Source organism: Scyliorhinus torazame, chromosome 6, assembly GCF_047496885.1.
Source record: "Scyliorhinus torazame isolate Kashiwa2021f chromosome 6, sScyTor2.1, whole genome shotgun sequence".
In the NCBI taxonomy this organism is placed as follows: domain Eukaryota; kingdom Metazoa; phylum Chordata; class Chondrichthyes; order Carcharhiniformes; family Scyliorhinidae; genus Scyliorhinus; species Scyliorhinus torazame.
This window is the reverse complement of record NC_092712.1, coordinates 288,089,273-288,109,300: the sequence shown is the minus strand read 5'-3', so window position 1 is coordinate 288,109,300 and position 20,028 is coordinate 288,089,273. Positions and strand designations below refer to the sequence as shown.

General features: G+C 43.2%; 2 protein-coding genes across 2 annotated transcripts in view; both read right to left on the bottom strand.

The window, feature by feature from the left end:
* Positions 1-10,125, bottom strand: part of LOC140425875 (collagen alpha-4(VI) chain-like) — a 285,411-nt gene extending 275,286 nt beyond the window's left edge. The window contains exons 1-4 of the mRNA XM_072510256.1: positions 10,110-10,125; positions 7,442-7,999; positions 3,732-4,286; positions 379-936 (exon numbers count right to left, since the gene is read on the bottom strand). Of these exons, the coding sequence (XP_072366357.1) occupies positions 379-936; positions 3,732-4,286; positions 7,442-7,999; positions 10,110-10,125 (1,687 nt within the window). The remainder of the gene's footprint in view (positions 1-378; positions 937-3,731; positions 4,287-7,441; positions 8,000-10,109) is intronic.
* Positions 10,126-10,799: 674 nt separating this feature from the next.
* The window catches only part of LOC140425874 (collagen alpha-6(VI) chain-like), a 75,150-nt gene continuing 65,921 nt past the window's right edge, over positions 10,800-20,028 (bottom strand). The window contains exons 14-17 of the mRNA XM_072510254.1: positions 15,328-15,407; positions 14,701-14,811; positions 10,997-11,107; positions 10,800-10,886 (exon numbers count right to left, since the gene is read on the bottom strand). Coding sequence (XP_072366355.1) covers positions 10,800-10,886; positions 10,997-11,107; positions 14,701-14,811; positions 15,328-15,407 — 389 coding nt within the window. The remainder of the gene's footprint in view (positions 10,887-10,996; positions 11,108-14,700; positions 14,812-15,327; positions 15,408-20,028) is intronic.

The following is a 20,028-nucleotide window of genomic DNA, read 5'->3' as shown; positions in this document are numbered from 1 at the left end:
GGAGAGCGGGGAAGACTTAAGTGGGCAAGGGGGGGGTGTCTAGGAATCCCCCGGGGTAGAAGTTCGCTTGCAGACTCTCAGGGAACAGCGCAGAAAACTGACAGCAGCGGCACCTGAGGGGGGGGTGCGATTAGAGCCACGTTAGTTTAGTTGTACACGTGGGGCAGAGCAAACAGAGCTGACAGGGGAAGTGCTTTATTAACATGTTTATTCTTTCCCACTGTTTGTTCTCACTATGTTAAGGCTCTTTGCAGAGGACCTGTTTTCTCTCTGGAAATGTTACAAATTTGTTTTAAATAAATATTTCAAAATCAAAACAAAAAAACATGGAATCAATCTGCTAGTTTAAAAAGTAATATTCAAACTTTTTAAACTCACCATTTGGACTGCGTGCTTCAAATGAAATCCATTGTTCCAGGTCCTTTAGGGTATCAAAGTTGTCTAGATGAAATGCGTTTTCATGGGATCCTGAAATCGTCACAAGCTCAGCATGATTAGCAGAGCCAATACCGATGGCAAAAACATTAAGCCCTCTATCTCTGATGGCTCTGGCAGCTTCAGACACATGATCGCCTGACTCTCCATCTGTAATCAGTATGAGGTATTGTCGTATTCCAGGCCGGCCCCCTTTTGAGCTATCAAAGTAGTCGATTGTAAAGTTCAGTGCTTGGCCGGTATTTGTACCCCCATGTAACTGCTGAATCTGATGAACAGCTTTCAGTAATACTGCTTTGTCATCATATTGATCAAGCTGAAATTCCAAACGTGGCTTAGTGCTGAACTGTATGATGCCAATTTGGACTCTGGTTTTACCAAACTCATTTTTGTTGATAAAGCTTATTATAGCTTCTTTTACTTGTTCAAAGTTTTGAGAGTGTATACTACTTGATCCATCGATTAGGAAAATGATGTCCGCTACTTCTGGATTACTGCCGGCTGCAGGAAAATAAAACAAAAAAGATTTGTTTGCAATTGCATCATTTGTGCCAGGAAGGAGAGGGAGTTTTAAGCAATCTATGTTTGTATTGTTGAATATTAGAAGTAAAGGGAGTGTTTCTCCGGCCGCGTCTATCTGGCGACAGGAAAATGAGGAACGAGGTCATTGGAGAAGGCATCTCCATTCTACGTGGCACACCGTTGGCGTTCATGAGGTGGAGGGGCAGCAGAATCCGGCCAAAAGGTACAGATTTAAGTGAGTATAATTAAATGTTTTTTTGAAATAAAGTTTAACACTTAAGTTTAATTTGTGCTAAGCAATGGTGTTTGCATGTTTGGGAGGTTTGGTTTCATTTCAAACTTAGTCTGTATTGTTATTAGAGAGTTTACCATGTTAAAAACCAAACAGGAGCACTGGAATTTGCTCAGCAACCAGGGGCCACTTTAAGTTAGAAAGACTTTTTGCATCTAGTAAAGGCTGGACTCAAGGCAGCTGGAGGTAGGGAGCTGGAGGAGAAACAGTTCTCCCAACTGTGCCAGAAGCAGCGAAGCAGAACAATGAAGTCATGGGAAGGAAGCAAGTTCCAGAAACTAATAAACAGATAGTTCGAGAAACCTAGGAATTACAAGAGATGTTCCAGGTAAACTGAACTCAAAAGAACAAAGGAACTGGCAATTGAAAAAAGGTACTGTTCATTGAAGTTAAAGCAAGTGGCAGAGAGAGAGAGAGAGAGTCTCCAGTTAAAGACAGCTGAAAAGTACAGACCTGATGGAGTTGGCTAGCGACAAGCCAGTTATCTGAAGTAATCCTAAGGTTGGTGATATCTTAATGCCTGTGAAGCAATAGTGATCTATTGTTGTGGCTGTGTCCTTAGAGATCGAGTGGAAGAATGAAAGCACATGGCAATTCAAAATAGAAAATCCTTCTAAGGAGATTCTACAATCCTCAAAATTACTTCCTGCTGGAAGAAAGAGCTGAGGGAAAACGCTCTTTCGACGAAGATTCTAAGGCATGTCTTTTCAAGACTTTAATTTGTGAAACACTTGAGTGGAAGTCAGAGTCCATTGAGGCCAGTTGGCTCACAGTGTAAGAAACATCTAGAGGGATTTGAGGAGGAATCTACAGAAGTTTGATTGTGTGTCATCTGCCACTTGGTTTCAGAGTGGGCTGTGAAGAGAAGTCAGGGATAGCAATGAAAACTCAATGATGAAACACTTTCTCTTTCCTAAAATCTCCTCCCTTAGACAAACGCCTTTCAAACAGCAGCTGTTATAAGTGTCAGAGGATTCCAAGGAAGCCCCAGCACTTGAAAACCCTCACATTCCCTGAGATCCATTAATTTTGGAAGCACCTATTTAGCTTCACCGAGCAAGCCACAATAGCCTGTGATTGACTGTTTCCAGGTTCAGGCATAACTGTGTCATGGATTATTTATTTATTTTTCCCTTCACGTTTGAATGCATCTCAAGTACAGTTCTTTGATGCGAACCACAATGTTTGCAAACACTCTTGCAATGATTGTCTGTTCCTCACCACATTAAAGGAGCTAAATTGCTTCATTTCCTCATTTCTCACTTCCAGGTTTCATTTGCCCCTTTCCCTGTCTACCTGGTCCCCTAAGCTCTGCACCGGAGGCTGTGTCTGGTCCCGGCAAGATGCCGAACTTGAACTAATGCCCGGCTCCGTACTACTCCACTTCTTAGGGACTCAGTATAGTCCCAGAAATAGCCACCGGTTCTGGTGGTGCTGCAGGATAAGAGCACTCACTGATGACTATTTGATTGCATGGCAGCTCCCGGAGGCAGGATATCCTCTTGGATGGGGGCAGAAGTTCTGGATGAGCAAATTAAAGGCCCTATTGTAGTTAAATGGCTGAAGAGTGAGCTGGCCATTTGAAGCAGACTTGCCTCTGACTTTTATATTGGTGTGCGGAAGGACCATACTCGTAGAGTAACGTTCTGCCAGCCATATTTTCTCTCCCTTCCCCGCACCCGCAATTTTCTTCCTGTAACTTCCCCAATCCCCTCACTCTCTCTATCTCTCTCTCTCATCTGGCTCTCCGAATTACTCTCCTCAAATCTCTTGCCCAATTTTTTTTTTTTTTCTGTTCTCCTCACCTTCCAGGATTGTCATTCTCTTTTCCTTCATATTTTCCTCTCCATCTTTCAATTCCCAATTCCTGTGCTGTTCCCTGCCCACTTCCTTAGTTCTCAAGTTCTTTCGGTAATATCATCTGGGGTGAGGGAAACAACCTCACGCAAAGAGAAACCTCTGAAGAGAGTGAAGCATCAGTTTGCTCTCAACCATTCAGTTATTTCACCCTGCCTACTTCAAGCCCAGCTGCTTGGTGGAATTGTTAAAAGTAGGAATAAATGTGCATGGGGAAAAAAGAGGATAAACTGTCAAGTTCATTGGAACTGACAAATCAACCACCAACACCGTTAGACGTCATCTGTTGGAGGAGCCTGTTAAGTTATTAAGGCTTTCAAAATTATTCCTTTCAATGTGGCTGCTTGGCTGAAGTATGCCAGGCTTCTGGCATTAAAAGGAACTCAACAATTATCACCATCTTGAGGAGACAACACAGTTGTTCCTAATCTTCTACGTCTGCCCTGATGGTAAATTTGCTACCAATCAACGCATACTGGAACAATGAACAGCAAAGCATCCATGATAATCCCAAATCCATTGCCAGTGGGCAAGGCTCCAATTCTAGCACTGGCTTCAAAGTTTTCTCCAACCATGGAATCAATCTGCTAGTTTAAAAAGTAATATTCAAACTTATTCAACTCACCATTTGGACTGTGTGCTTCAAATGAAATCCATTGTTCCAGGTTTAGGGTATCAAAGTTGTCTAGATGAAATGCTTTTTCATGGGATCCTGAAATCGTCACAAGCTCAGCATGATTAGCAGAGCCAATACCGATGGCAAAAACATTAAGCCCTCTATCTCTGATGGCTCTGGCAGCTTCAGACACATGATCGCCTGACTCTCCATCTGTAATCAGTATGAGGTATTGTTGTATTCCAGGCCGGCCTCCTTTTGAGCTATCAAAGTAGTCGATTGTAAAGTTCAGTGCTTGGCCGGTATTTGTACCCCCATGTAACTGCTGAATCTGATGAACAGCTTTCAGTAATACTGCTTTGTCATCATATTGATCAAGTTGGAATTCCAAACGTGGCTTAGTGCTGAACTGTATGATGCCAATTTGGACTCTGGTTTTACCAAACTCATTTTTGTTGATGAAGGTTACTATAGCGTCTTTTACTTGTTCAAAGTTTTGAGAGTGTATACTACTTGATCCATCGATTAGGAAAATGATGTCCGCCACTTCTGGATTACTGCCGGCTGCAGGAAAATAAAGCAAAAAAGATTTGTTTGCAATTACATCATTTGTGCCAGGAAGGAGAGGGAGTTTTAAGCAATCTATGTTTGTATTGTTGGATATTAGAAGTAAAGGTAGTGTTTCTCCGGCTGCGTCCAACTGCCGACAGGAAAATGAGATACGAGGTTATTGGAGAACCCATCTCCATTCTACATGGCACACCATTGCCGTTCATGCGGCGGGCGGGCAGCAGAATCCGGCACAAAGGTACAGATTTCAGTGAGTATAATTAAATCTTTTTTTGAAATAAAGTTTAACACTTAAGTTTAATTTGCGCGAAGCAATGGTGTTTGCATATTTGGGAGGTTTGGTTTCATTTCAAACTTTGTCTGTTTTGTGATTAGAGAGTTTACCATGTTAAAAACAAAACAGGAGCACTGGAATTTGATTAGCAACCAGGGGCCACTTTAAGTTTGAAATTCTTTTTGCATTTAGTTAAGGCTGGACCCAAGGCAGCTGGAGGTAGGTAGCTGGAGGAGAAACAGCTCTCCCAACTGTGCCAGAAGCAGAGAAGCAGAACAATGAAGGCATGGGAAGGAAGCAAGTCCCAGAAACTAATGAACAAATGGTTCGAGAAACCTTAGAATTACAAGAGATGTTCCAGGAAAATGGAAGTCAAAACCACAAAGGACCTGGAAATTGAAAAAAGGTACTGTTCATTGAAGTTAAAGGAAGGGACAGAGAGAGCGAATCTCCAGTTAAAGACAGCTGAAAAGTACAGACCTAAAGGAGTCGGCTAGCAAGAAGCCAGTTATCTGAAGTAATCCTAAGGTTTGTGATATCTTAATGCCTGTGAAGCAATAGTGATCTATTGTGGTGGCTGTGTCCTTAGAGATCGTGTGGAAGATTGAAAGCACATGGCAATTGAAAACAGAAAATCCACCTAAGGAGATTCTACAATCCTCAAAATTACTTCTTGCTGGAAGAAAGAGCTGAGGGAAAACGTTCTTTAGACGAAGATTCTAAGGCATGTCTTTTCAAGACTTTAATTTGTGAAACACTTGAGTGGAAGTCAGGGTCCATTGAGGCCAGTTGGCTCACAGTGTAAGAAACATCTGGGGGGATTTGAGGAGGAATCTACAGAAGTTTGATTGGGTGTCATCTGCCACTTGGTTTCAGAGTGGGCTGTGAAGAGAAGTCAGGGATCGCAATGAAAAATCAATGATGAAACACTTTCTCTTTCCTAAAATCTCCTCCCTTAGACAAAAGCCTTTCAAACAGCAGCTGTTATAAGTGTCAGAGGATTCCAAGGAAGCCCCCAGCACTTGAAAACCCTCCCATTCTCTGAGATCCATTAATTTTGTAAGCACCTATTTAGCTTCACCGAGCAACCCACACTAGCCTGTGGTTGACTGTTTCCAAGTTCAGGCATAACTGTGTGATGGATGATTTATTTATTGTTCCCTTCACGTTTGAATGCATCTCAAGTACAGTTCTTTGATGCGAACCACAATGTTTACAAAAACACTTGCAATGATTGTCTGCTCCTCACCACATCAAAGGAGCTAAATAGTTTCATTTCCTCATTTCTCACCTCCAGGTTTCATTTGCCCCTTTCACTGTCTACCTGGTCCCCTAAGCTCTCCACCGGAGGCTGTGTCTGATGCCGGCAAGATCCCGAACTTGAACTAATGCCCGGCTCCGTACTACTCCACTTCTTTGGGACTCAGCGTAATCCCAGAAATGGCCACCGGTTCTGGTGGTGCTGCAGGATAAGAGCACTCATTGCTGACTATTTGATTGCATGGCAGCTCCCGGAGGCAGGATATCCTCTTGGATGGGGGCAGAAGTTCTGGCTGAGCCAATTAAAGGCCCTATTGTATTTAAATGGCTGATGGGTGAGCTGGCCATTTGAAGCACACTTGCCTCTGACTTTTACATTGGTGTGCAGAAGGAGCATACTTGTAGAGTAAAGTTCTGCCACCCATATTTTCTCTCCCTCCCCCGCACCCCAAATTTTCTTCCTGCAACTTCCCCAATCCCCTCACTCTCTCTATCTCTCTCTCTCGTCTGCCTCTCCGAATTACTCGCCCCAAATCTCTTCCCCAATTTTTTTCTTTTCTTTCAGTTCTCCTCACCTTCCAGATTCGTCATTCACTTTACCTTCATATTTTCCTCTCCATCTTTCAATTCCCAATCCCTGTGCTGTTCCCTGCCCACTTCCTTAGTTCTCAAAGGGCAGCACGGTAGCATTGTGGATAGCACAATTGCTTCACAGCTCCAGGGTCCCAGGTTCGATTTCGGCTTGGGTCACTGTCTGTGTGGAGTCTGCACATCCTCCCCGTGTGTGCGTGGGTTTTCTCCGGGTGCTCTGGTTTCCTCCCACATCCAAAGATGTGCAGGTTAGCTGGATTGGCCATGATAAATTGACATTAGTGTCCAAAATTCCCCTTAGTGTTGGGTGAGGTTACTGGGTTCTGGGGATAGAATGGAGGTGTTGACCTTGGGTAGGGTGCTCTTTCCAAGAGCCGGTGCAGACTCGATGGGCCGATTGGCCTCCTTCTGCACTGTGAATTCTATGATTCTATGAAAGTTCCTTCGGTGATATCACCTGGGTGTGAGGGAAACAACGTCACACAAAGGGAAACCTCTGAAGAGAGTGAAGCATCAGTTTGCTCACAACTATTCAGTTATTTCACCCTGCCTACTTCAAGCCCAGCTGCTTGGTGGAATTGTTAAAAGTAGGAATAAATGTGCATGGGGAAAAAAGAGGATCAACTGTCAAGTTTATTGGAACTGACAAATCAACCACCAAAACGGTTAAACGTCATCTGTTGGAGAAGCCTGTTAAGTTGTTAAGGTTTTCAAAATTCTTCCTTTCAATGTGGCTGCTTGGCTGAAGTATGCCAGGCTCCTGGCATTAAAAGGAACGCAACAATTATCACAATCTTGAGGAGACAACACAGTTGTTCCTAATCTTCTACGTCTGCACTGATGGTAAATTTGCTACCAATCAACGCATACTGGAAAGATGAACAGCAAAGCAGCCATGATATTCCCAAATCCACTCACTGCCAGTGGGCAAGGCTTCCAATTCTAGCACTGGCTTCAAAGTTTTCTCCAACCATGGAATCAATCTGCTAGTTTAAAAAGAAAAATTCAAACTTTTTAAACTCACCATTTGGACTGCATGCTTCAAATGAAATCCATTTTTCCAGGTCCTTTAGGGTATCAAAGTTGTCTAGATGAAATGCTTTTTCATGGGATCCTGAAATCGTCACAAGCTCAGCATGATTAGCAGAGCCAATACCGATGGCAAAAACATTAAGACCTCTATCTCTGATGGCTCTGGCAGCTTCAGACACATGATCGCCTGACTCTCCATCTGTAATCAGTATGAGGTATTGTTGTATTCCAGGCCGGCCCCCTTTTGAGCTATCAAAGTAGTCGATTGTAAAGTTCAGTGCTTGGCCGGTATTTGTACCCCCATGTAACTGTTGAATCTGATGAACAGCTTTCAGTAATACTGCTTTGTCATCATATTGATCAAGCTGAAATTCCAAACGTGGCTTAGTGCTGAACTGTATGACACCAATTTGGACTCTGGTTTTACCAAACTCATTTTTGTTGATAAAGGTTTCTATAGCTGATTTTACTTTTTCAAAGTCTTGAGAGCGTATACTACTTGATCCATCGATTAGGAAAATGATGTCCGCCACTTCTGGATTACTGCCGGCTGCAGGAAAATAAATCAAAAAAGATTCGTTTGCAATTTCATCATTTGTGCCAGGAAGGAGAGGGAGTTTTAAGCAATCTATGTTTGTATTGTTGGATATTAGAAGTAAAGGTAGTGGTTCTCCGGCTGCGTCCACCTGGTGACAGGAAAATGAGGAACGAGGTCATTGGGAACCCATCTCCATTCTACGTGGCACACCATTGGCATTCATGCAGCGGGCGGGCAGCAGAATCCGGCCCAAAGGTACAGATTTAGTGAGTATAATTAAATCTTTTTTTGAAATAAAGTTGAACACTTAAGTTTAATTTGCGCTCTGCAATGGTGTTTGCATGTTTGGGAGGTTTGGTTTCATTTCAAACTTTGACTGTTTTGTGATTAGAGTTTACCATGTTAAAAACCAAACAGGAGCACTGGAATTTGCTTAGCAACCAGGGGCCACTTTAAGTTTGAAATTCTTTTTGCATTTAGTTAAGGCTGGACCCAAGGCAGCTGGAGGTAGGTAGCTGGAGGAGAAACAGCTCTCCCAACTGTGCCAGAAGCAGAGAAGCAGAACAATGAAGTCATGGGAAGGAAGCAAGTCCCAGAGACTAATGAACAAATGGTTCGAGAAACCTTGGAATTACAAGAGATGTTCCAGGAAAATGGGAGTCAAAACAACAAAGGACCTGGAAATTGAAAAAAGGTACTGTTCATTGAAGTTAAAGGAAGGGACAGAGAGAGAGAGTCTCCAGTTAAAGACAGCTGAAAAGTACAGACCTGATGGAGTCGGCTAGCAAGAAGCCAGTTATCTGAAGTAATCCTAAGGTTGGTGATATCTTAATGCCTGTGAAGCAACAGTGATCTATTGTGATGGCTGTGTCCTTAGAGATCGTGTGGAAGATTGAAAGCACATGGCAATTCAAAATAGAAAATCCTTCTAAGGAGATTCTACAATCCTCAAAATTACTTCTTGCTGGAAGAAAGAGCTGAGGGAAAACGTTGTTTGGACGAAGAATCTAAGGCATGTCTTTTCAAGAGTTAAATTTGTGAAACACTTGAGTAGAAGTCAGAGTCCATTGAGGCCAGTTGGCTCACAGTGTAAGAAACATCTGGGGGAAATTGAGGTGGAATCTACAGAAGTTTGATTGGGTGTCATCTGCCACTTGGTTTCAGAGTGGGCTGTGAAGAGAAGTCAGGGATAGCAATGAAAAATCAATGATGAAACACTTTCTCTTTCCTAAAAGCTCCTCCCTTAGACAAAAGCCTTTCAAACAGCAGCTGTTATAAGTGTCAGAGGATTCCAAGAAAGTCCCAGCACTTGAAAACCCTCACATTCCCTGAGAGCCATTAATTTTGTAAGCACCCTTTTAGTTTAACTGAGCAAGCCTCACTAGCCTGTGATTGACTGTTTCCAGGTTCAGGCATAACTGTGTGATGGATTATTTATTTATTTTTCCTTTCACGTTTGAATGCATCTCAAGTACAGTTCTTTGATGCGAACCACAATGTTTGCAAACACTCTTGCAATGATTGTCTGTTCCTCACCACATCAAAGGAGCTAAATTGCTTCAGTTCCTCATTTCTCACTTCCAGGTTTCATTTGCCCCTTTCCCTGTCTACCTGGTCCCCTAAGCTCTGCACCGGAGGCTGTGTCTGGTCCCGGCAAGATGCCGACATTGAACTAATGCCCGGCTCTGTACTACTCCACTTCTTTGGGACTCAGTGTAGTCCCAGAAATAGCCACTGGTTCTGGTGGTGCTGCAGGATAAGAGCACTCACTGCTGACTATCTGATTGCATGGCAGCTCCCGGAGGAAGGATATCTTCTTGGATGGGGGCAGAAGTTCTGGATGAGCAAATTAAAGGCCCTATTGTAGTTAAATGGCTGAAGAGTGAGCTGGCCATTTGAAGCACACTTGCCTCTGACTTTTATATTGGTGTGCGGAAGGACCATACTCGTAGACTTACGTTCTGCCTGCCATATTTTCTCTCCCTTCCCCGCACCCCCAATTTTCTTCCTGTAACTTCCCCAATCCCCTCACTCTCTCTATCTCTCTCTCTCGTCTGCCTCTCCGAATTACTCGCCCCAAATCTCTTCCCCAATTTTTTTATTTTCTTTCAGTTATCCTCACCTTCCAGATTCGTCATTCACTTTACCTTCATATTTTCCTCTCCATCTTTCAATTCCCAATCCCTGTGCTGTTCCCTGCCCACTTCCTTAGTTCTCAAAGGGCAGCACGGTAGCATTGTGGATAGCACAATTGCTTCACAGCTCCAGGGTCCCAGGTTCGATTTCGGCTTGGGTCACTGTCTGTGTGGAGTCTGCACATCCTCCCCGTGTGTGCGTGGGTTTTCTCCGGGTGCTCTGGTTTCCTCCCACAGTCCAAAGATGTGCAGGTTAGCTGGATTGGCCATGATAAATTGCCCTTAGTGTCCAAAATTCCCCTTAGTGTTGGGTGAGGTTTCTGGGTTCTAGGGATAGAATGGAGGTGTTGACCTTCGGTAGGGTGCTCTTTCCAAGAGCCGGTGCAGACTCGATGGGCCGAATGGCCTCCTTCTGCACTGTGAATTCTATGATTCTATGAAAGTTCCTTCGGTGATATCACCTGGGTGTGAGGGAAACAATGTCACACAAAGGGAAACCTCTGAAGAGAGTGAAGCATCAGTTTGCTCACAACTATTCAGTTAGTTCACCCTGCCTACTTCAAGCCCAGCTGCTTGGTGGAATTGTTAAAAGTAGGAATAAATGTGCATGGGGAAAAAAGAGGATCAACTGTCAAGTTTATTGGAACTGACAAATCAACCACCAAAACGGTTAAACGTCATCTGTTGGAGAAGCCTGTTAAGTTGTTAAGGTTTTCAAAATTCTTAGTTTCAATGTGACTGCTTGGCTGAAGTATGCCAGGCTCCTGGCATTAAAAGGAACGCAACAATTATCACAATCTTGAGGAGACAACACAGTTGTTACTAATCTTCTACGTCTGCACTGATGGTAAATTTGCTACCAATCAACGCATACTGGAAAGATGAACAGCAAAGCATCCATGATATTCCCAAATCCATTGCCAGTGGCAAGGCTCCCAATTCTAGCACTGGCTTCAAAGTTTTCTCCAACCATGGAATCAATCTGCTAGTTTAAAAAGAAAAATTCAAACTTTTTCAACTCACCATTTGGATTGCGTGCTTCAAATGAAATCCATTTTTCCAGGTCCTTTAGGGTATCAAAGTTGTCTAGATGAAATGCTTTTTCATGGGATCCTGAAATCGTCACAAGCTCAGCATGATTAGCAGCGCCAATACCGATGGCAAAAACATTAAGCCCTCTATCTCTGATGGCTCTGGCAGCTTCAGACACCTGATCACCTGACTCTCCATCTGTAATCAGTATGAGGTATTGTTGTATTCCAGGCCGGCCCCCTTTTGAGCTATCAAAGTAGCCGATTGTAAAGTTCAGTGCTTGGCCGGTATTTGTACCCCCATGTAACTGCTGAATCTGATGAACAGCTTTCAGTAATACTGCTTTGTCATCATATTGATCAAGCTGAAATTCCAAACGTGGCTTAGTGCTGAACTGTATGACACCAATTTGGACTCTGGTTTTACCAAACTCTTTTTTGTTGATAAAGCTTATTATAGCTTCTTTTACTTGTTCAAAGTTTTGAGAGTGTATACTACTTGATCCATCGATTAGGAAAATGATGTCCGCCACTTCTGGATTACTGCCGGCTGCAGGAAAATAAATCAAAAAAGATTTGTTTGCAATTTCATCATTTGTGCCAGGAAGGAGAGGGAGTTTTAAGCAATCTAGGTTTGTATTGTTGGATATTAGAAGTAAAGGTAGTGGTTCTCCGGCTGCGTCCACCTGGTGACAGGAAAATGAGGAACGAGGTCATTGGGAACCCATCTCCATTCTACGTGGCACACCATTGGCATTCATGCGGCGGGCGGGCAGCAGAATCCGGCCCAAAGGTACAGATTTAGTGAGTATAATTAAATCTTTTTTTGAAATAAAGTTGAACACTTAAGTTTAATTTGCGCTCAGCAATGGTGTTTGCATGTTTGGGAGGTTTGGTTTCATTTCAAACTTTGACTGTTTTGTGATTAGAGTTTACCATGTTAAAAACCAAACAGGAGCACTGGAATTTGCTTAGCAACCAGGGGCCACTTTAAGTTTGAAATTCTTTTTGCATTTAGTTAAGGCTGGACCCAAGGCAGCTGGAGGTAGGTAGCTGGAGGAGAAACAGCTCTCCCAACTGTGCCAGAAGCAGAGAAGCAGAACAATGAAGTCATGGGAAGGAAGCAAGTCCCAGAGACTAATGAACAAATGGTTCGAGAAACCTTGGAATTACAAGAGATGTTCCAGGAAAATGGGAGTCAAAACAACAAAGGACCTGGAAATTGAAAAAAGGTACTGTTCATTGAAGTTAAAGGAAGGGACAGAGAGAGAGAATCTCCAGTTAAAGACAGCTGAAAAGTACAGACCTGATGGAGTCGGCTAGCAAGAAGCCAGTTATCTGAAGTAATCCTAAGGTTGGTGAGATCTTAATGCCTGTGAAGCAACAGTGATCTATTGTGGTGGCTGTGTCCTTAGAGATCGTGTGGAAGATTGAAAGCACATGGCAATTCAAAATAGAAAATCCTTCTAAGGAGATTCTACAATCCTCAAAATTACTTCTTGCTGGAAGAAAGAGCTGAGGGAAAACGTTGTTTGGACGAAGAATCTAAGGCATGTCTTTTCAAGAGTTAAATTTGTGAAACACTTGAGTAGAAGTCAGAGTCCATTGAGGCCAGTTGGCTCACAGTGTAAGAAACATCTGGGGGAAATTGAGGTGGAATCTACAGAAGTTTGATTGGGTGTCATCTGCCACTTGGTTTCAGAGTGGGCTGTGAAGAGAAGTCAGGGATAGCAATGAAAAATCAATGATGAAACACTTTCTCTTTCCTAAAAGCTCCTCCCTTAGACAAAAGCCTTTCAAACAGCAGCTGTTATAAGTGTCAGAGGATTCCAAGAAAGTCCCAGCACTTGAAAACCCTCACATTCCCTGAGAGCCATTAATTTTGTAAGCACCCTTTTAGTTTAACCGAGCAAGCCTCACTAGCCTGTGATTGACTGTTTCCAGGTTCAGGCATAACTGTGTGATGGATTATTTATTTATTTTTCCTTTCACGTTTGAATGCACCTCAAGTACAGTTCTTTGATGCGAACCACAATGTTTGCAAACACTCTTGCAATGATTGTCTGTTCCTCACCACATCAAAGGAGCTAAATTGCTTCAGTTCCTCATTTCTCACTTCCAGGTTTCATTTGCCCCTTTCCCTGTCGACCTGGTCCCCTAAGCTCTGCACCGGAGGCTGTGTCTGGTCCCGGCAAGATGCCGACATTGAACTAATGCCCGGCTCTGTACTACTCCACTTCTTTGGGACTCAGTGTAGTCCCAGAAATAGCCACTGGTTCTGGTGGTGCTGCAGGATAAGAGCACTCACTGCTGACTATCTGATTGCATGGCAGCTCCCGGAGGAAGGATATCTTCTTGGATGGGGGCAGAAGTTCTGGATGAGCAAATTAAAGGCCCTATTGTAGTTAAATGGCTGAAGAGTGAGCTGGCCATTTGAAGCACACTTGCCTCTGACTTTTATATTGGTGTGCGGAAGGACCATACTCGTAGACTTACGTTCTGCCTGCCATATTTTCTCTCCCTTCCGCGCACCCCCAATTTTCTTCCTGTAACTTCCCCAATCCCCTCACTCTCTCTATCTCTCTCTCTCGTCTGCCTCTCCGAATTACTCGCCCCAAATCTCTTCCCCAATTTTTTTCTTTTCTTTCAGTTATCCTCACCTTCCAGATTCGTCATTCACTTTACCTTCATATTTTCCTCTCCATCTTTCAATTCCCAATCCCTGTGCTGTTCCCTGCCCACTTCCTTAGTTCTCAAAGGGCAGCACGGTAGCATTGTGGATAGCACAATTGCTTCACAGCTCCAGGGTCCCAGGTTCGATTTCGGCTTGGGTCACTGCCTGTGTGGAGTCTGCACATCCTCCCCGTGTGTGCGTGGGTTTTCTCCGGGTGCTCTGGTTTCCTCCCACAGTCCAAAGATGTGCAGGTTAGCTGGATTGGCCATGATAAATTGCCCTTAGTGTCCAAAATTCCCCTTAGTGTTGGGTGAGGTTACTGGGTTCTGGGGATAGAATGGAGGTGTTGACCTTCGGTAGGGTGCTCTTTCCAAGAGCCGGTGCAGACTCGATGGGCCGAATGGCCTCCTTCTGCACTGTGAATTCTATGATTCTATGAAAGTTCCTTCGGTGATATCACCTGGGTGTGAGGGAAACAATGTCACACAAAGGGAAACCTCTGAAGAGAGTGAAGCATCAGTTTGCTCACAACTATTCAGTTAGTTCACCCTGCCTACTTCAAGCCCAGCTGCTTGGTGGAATTGTTAAAAGTAGGAATAAATGTGCATGGGGAAAAAAGAGGATCAACTGTCAAGTTTATTGGAACTGACAAATCAACCACCAAAACGGTTAAACGTCATCTGTTGGAGAAGCCTGTTAAGTTGTTAAGGTTTTCAAAATTCTTCCTTTCAATGTGGCTGCTTGGCTGAAGTATGCCAGGCTCCTGGCATTAAAAGGAACGCAACAATTATCACAATCTTGAGGAGACAACACAGTTGTTACTAATCTTCTACGTCTGCACTGATGGTAAATTTGCTACCAATCAACGCATACTGGAAAGATGAACAGCAAAGCATCCATGATATTCCCAAATCCATTGCCAGTGGCAAGGCTCCCAATTCTAGCACTGGCTTCAAAGTTTTCTCCAACCATGGAATCAATCTGCTAGTTTAAAAAGAAAAATTCAAACTTTTTCAACTCACCATTTGGATTGCGTGCTTCAAATGAAATCCATTTTTCCAGGTCCTTTAGGGTATCAAAGTTGTCTAGATGAAATGCTTTTTCATGGGATCCTGAAATCGTCACAAGCTCAGCATGATTAGCAGCGCCAATACCGATGGCAAAAACATTAAGCCCTCTATCTCTGATGGCTCTGGCAGCTTCAGACACCTGATCACCTGACTCTCCATCTGTAATCAGTATGAGGTATTGTTGTATTCCAGGCCGGCCCCCTTTTGAGCTATCAAAGTAGCCGATTGTAAAGTTCAGTGCTTGGCCGGTATTTGTACCCCCATGTAACTGCTGAATCTGATGAACAGCTTTCAGTAATACTGCTTTGTCATCATATTGATCAAGCTGAAATTCCAAACGTGGCTTAGTGCTGAACTGTATGACACCAATTTGGACTCTGGTTTTACCAAACTCATTTTTGTTGATAAAGCTTATTATAGCTTCTTTTACTTGTTCAAAGTTTTGAGAGTGTATACTACTTGATCCATCGATTAGGAAAATGATGTCCGCCACTTCTGGATTACTGCCGGCTGCAGGAAAATAAATCAAAAAAGATTTGTTTGCAATTTCATCATTTGTGCCAGGAAGGAGAGGGAGTTTTAAGCAATCTAGGTTTATATTGTTGGATATTAGAAGTAAAGGTAGTGGTTCTCCGGCTGCGTCCACCTGGTGACAGGAAAATGAGGAACGAGGTCATTGGGAACCCATCTCCATTCTACGTGGCACACCATTGGCATTCATGCGGCGGGCGGGCAGCAGAATCCGGCCCAAAGGTACAGATTTAGTGAGTATAATTAAATCTTTTTTTGAAATAAAGTTGAACACTTAAGTTTAATTTGCGCTAAGCAATGGTGTTTGCATGTTTGGGAGGTTTGGTTTCATTTCAAACTTTGACTGTTTTGTGATTAGAGAGTTTACCATGTTAAAAACCAAACAGGAGCACTGGAATTTGCTTAGCAACCAGGGGCCACTTTAAGTTTGAAATTCTTTTTGCATTTAGTTAAGGCTGGACCTAAGGCAGCTGGAGGTAGGTAGCTGGAGGAGAAACAGCTCTCCCAACTGTGCCAGAAGCAGAGAAGCAGAACAATGAAGTCATGGGAAGGAAGCAAGTCCCAGAGACTAATGAACAAATGGTTCGAGAAACCTTGGAATTACAAGAGATGTTCCAGGAAAATGGGTGTCAAAACAACAAAGGACCTGGAAATTGTAAAAAGGTACTGTTCATTGAAGTTAAAGGAAGGGACAGAGAGAGAGAATCTCCAGTTAAAGACAGCTGAAAAGTACAGACCTGATGGAGTCGGCTAGCAAGAAGCCAGTTATCTGAAGTAATCCTAAGGTTGGTGATATCTTAATGCCTGTGAAGCAACAGTGATCTATTGTGGTGGCTGTGTCCTTAGAGATCGTGTGGAAGATTGAAAGCACATGGCAATTCAAAATAGAAAATCCTTCGAAGGAGATTCTACAATCCTCAAAATTACTTCTTGCTGGAAGAAAGAGCTGAGGGAAAACGTTCTTTGGACGAAGATTCTAAGGCATGTCTTTTCAAGAGTTAAGTTTGTGAAACACTTGAGTGGAAGTCAGAGCCCATTGAGGCCAGTTGGCTCACAGTGTAAGAAACATCTGGGGGGAATTGAGGAGGAATCTACAGAAGTTAAATTGGGTGTATCTGCCACTTGGTTTTAGAGTGGGCTGTGAAGAGAAGTCAGGGATTGCAGTGAAAAATCAATGATGAAACACTTTCCCTTTCCTAAAAGCTGCTCCCTTAGACAAAAGCCTTTCAAACAGCAGCTGTTACAAGTGTCAGAGGATTCCAAGAAAGCCCCCAGCACTTCAAAACCGTCACATTCCCTGAGAGCCATTAATTTTGTAAGCACCCATTTAACTTCACCGAGCAAGACCTCACTAGCCTGTGATTGACTGTTTCCAGGTTCAGGCATAACTGTCTGATGGATGATTTATTTATTGTTCCCTTCACGTTTGAATGCATCTCAAGTACAGTTCTTTGATGCGAACCACAATGTTTACAAACACGCTTGCAATGATTGTCTGCTCCTCACCACATCAAAGGAGCTAAATAGTTTAATTTCCTCATTTCTCACCTCCAGGTTTCATTTGCCCGTTTCACTGTCTAACTGGTCCCCTTAACTCTCCACCGGAGGCTGTGTCTGGTGCCGGCAAGATCCTGAACTTGAACTAATGCTCGGCTCCGTATTACTTCACTTCTTTGGGACTCTGTGTAGTCCCAGAAATGGCCACCGGTTTTGGTGGTGCTGCAGGATAAGAGCACTCATTGCTGACTATTTGATTGCATGGCAGCTCCCGGAGGCAGGATATCCACTTGGATGGGGGCAGAAGTTCTGGCTGAGCCAATTAAAGGCCCTATTGTATCTAAATGGCTGACGGGTGAGCTGGCCATTTGAAGCACACTTGCCTCTGACTTTTACATTGGTGTGCAGAAGGAGCATACTTGTAGAGTAAAGTTCTGCCACCCATATTTTCTCTCCCTCCCCCGCACCCCCAATTTTCTACCTGCAACTTCCCCAATCCCCTCACTCTCTCTATCTCTCTCTCTCGTATGCCTCTCCAAATTGCTCTCCCCAAATCTCTTCCCCAATTTTTTTCTTTTCTTTCAGTTCTCCTCACCTTCCAGCATTGTCATTCACTTTTCCTTCATACTTTCCTCTCCATCTTTGCACTCCCAATCCCTGTGCTGGTCCATGCCCACTTCCTTAGTTCTCAAGTTCCTTCGGTGATATCACCTGGGTATGAGGGAAACAACCTTACACAAAGGGAAACCTCTGAAGGGAGTGAAGCATCAGTTTGCTCACAACCATTCAGTTATTTCACCCTGCCTACTTCAAGCCCAGCTGCTTGGTGGAATTGTGAAAAGTAGGAATAAATGCGCATGGGGAAAAAAGAGGATAAACTGTCAAGTTCATTGGAACTGACAAATCAACCACCAAAACCGTTAGACGTCATCTGTTGGAGGAACCTGTTAAGTTATTAAGGTTTTCAAAATTATTCCTTTCAATGTGGCAGCTTGCGCGAAGTATGTCAGGCTTCTGGCATTAAAAGGAACTCAACAATTATCACAATCTTGAGGAGACTACACAGTTGTTCCTAATCTTCTACGTCTGCCCTGATGGTAAATTTGCTACCAATCAACGCATACTGGAAAATTGGAACAGCAAAGCATCCATGATATTCCCAAATCCACTCACTGCCAGTGGGCAAGGCTCCCAATTCTAGCACTGGCTTCAAAGTTTTCTCCAACCATGGAATCAATCTGCTAGTTTAAAAAGTAATATTCAAAATTTTTCAACTCACCATTTGGACTGTGTGCTTCAAATGAAATCCATTTTTCCAGGTCCTTTAGGGTATCAAAGTTGTCTAGATGAAATGCTTTTTCATGGGATCCTGAAATCGTCACAAGCTCAGCATGATTAGCAGAGCCAATACCGATGGCAAAAACATTAACCCCTCTATCTCTGATGGCTCTGGCAGCTTCAGACACATGATCGCCTGACTCTCCATCTGTAATCAGTATGAGGTATTGTCGTATTCCAGGCCGACCCCCTTTTGAGCTATCAAAGTAGTCGATTGTAAAGTTCAGTGCTTGGCCGGTATTTGTACCCCCATGTAACTGCTGAATCTGATGAACAGCTTTCAGTAATACTGCTTTGTCATCATATTGATCAAGCTGAAATTCCAAACGTGGCTTAGTGCTGAACTGTATGATGCCAATTTGGACTCTGGTTTTACCAAACTCATTTTTGTTGATAAAGCTTATTATAGCTTCTTTTACTTGTTCAAAGTTTTGAGAGTGTATACTACTTGATCCATCGATTAGGAAAATGATGTCCGCCACTTCTGGATTACTGCCCGCTGCAGGGAAATAAAACAAAAAAGATTTGTTTGCAATTTCATCATTTGTGCCAGGAAGGAGAGGGAGTTTTAAGCAATCTATGTTTGTATTGTTGGATATTAGAAGTAAAGGTAGTGTTTCTCCGGCTGCGTTCACCTGGCGACAGGAAAATGAGGAACGAGGTCATTGGAGAACGCATCTCCATTCTACGTGGCACACCGTTGGCGTTCATGCGGCGGGCGGGCAGCAGAATCCGGCCCAAAGGTACAGATTTAAGTGAGTATAATTAAATGTTTTTTTGAAATAAAGTTTAACACTTCAGTTTAATTTGCACTAAGCAATGGTGCTTGCATGTTTGGGAGGTTTGGTTTCATTTCAAACTTTGTCTGTATTGTTATTAGAGAGTTTACATTGTTAAAAATCAAACAGGAGCACTGGAATTTGGTTCACAACCAGGGGCCACTTTAAGCTAGAAAGACTTTTTGCATTTAGTTAAGGCTGGACCCAAGGCTGCTGGAGGTAGGTAGCTGGAGGAGAAACAGCTCTGCCAACTGTGCCAGAAGCAGAGAAGCAGAACAATGAAGTCATGGGAAGGAAGCAAGTCCCAGAAACTAATGAACAGATAGTTCGAGAAACCTAGGAATTACAAGAGATGTTCCAGGTAAACTGAACTCAAAAGAACAAAGGAACGGGCAATTGAAAAAAGGTACTGTTCATTGAAGTTAAAGCAAGGGAAAGAGAGAGAGTCTCCAGTTAAAGACAGCTGAAAAGTACAGGCCTGATGGAGTTGGCTAGCGCCAAGCCAGTTATCTGAAGTAATCGTAAGGTTGGTGATATCTTAATGCCTGTGAAGCAATAGTGATCTGTTGTTGTGGCTGTGTCCTTAGAGATCGTGTGGAAGATTGAAAGCACATGGCAATTCAAAATAGAAAATCCTTCTAAGGAGATTCTACAATCCTCAAAATTACTTCTTGCTGGAAGAAAGAGCTGAGGGAAAACGTTGTTTGGACGAAGATTCTAAGGCATGTCTTTTCAAGAGTTAAATTTGTGAAACACTTGAGTAGAAGTCAGAGTCCATTGAGGCCAGTTGGCTCACAGTGTAAGAAACATCTGGGGGAAATTGAGGTGGAATCTACAGAAGTTTGATTGGGTGTCATCTGCCACTTGGTTTCAGAGTGGGCTGTGAAGAGAAGTCAGGGATAGCAATGAAAAATCAATGATGAAACACTTTCTCTTTCCTAAAAGCTCCTCCCTTAGACAAAAGCCTTTCAAACAGCAGCTGTTAT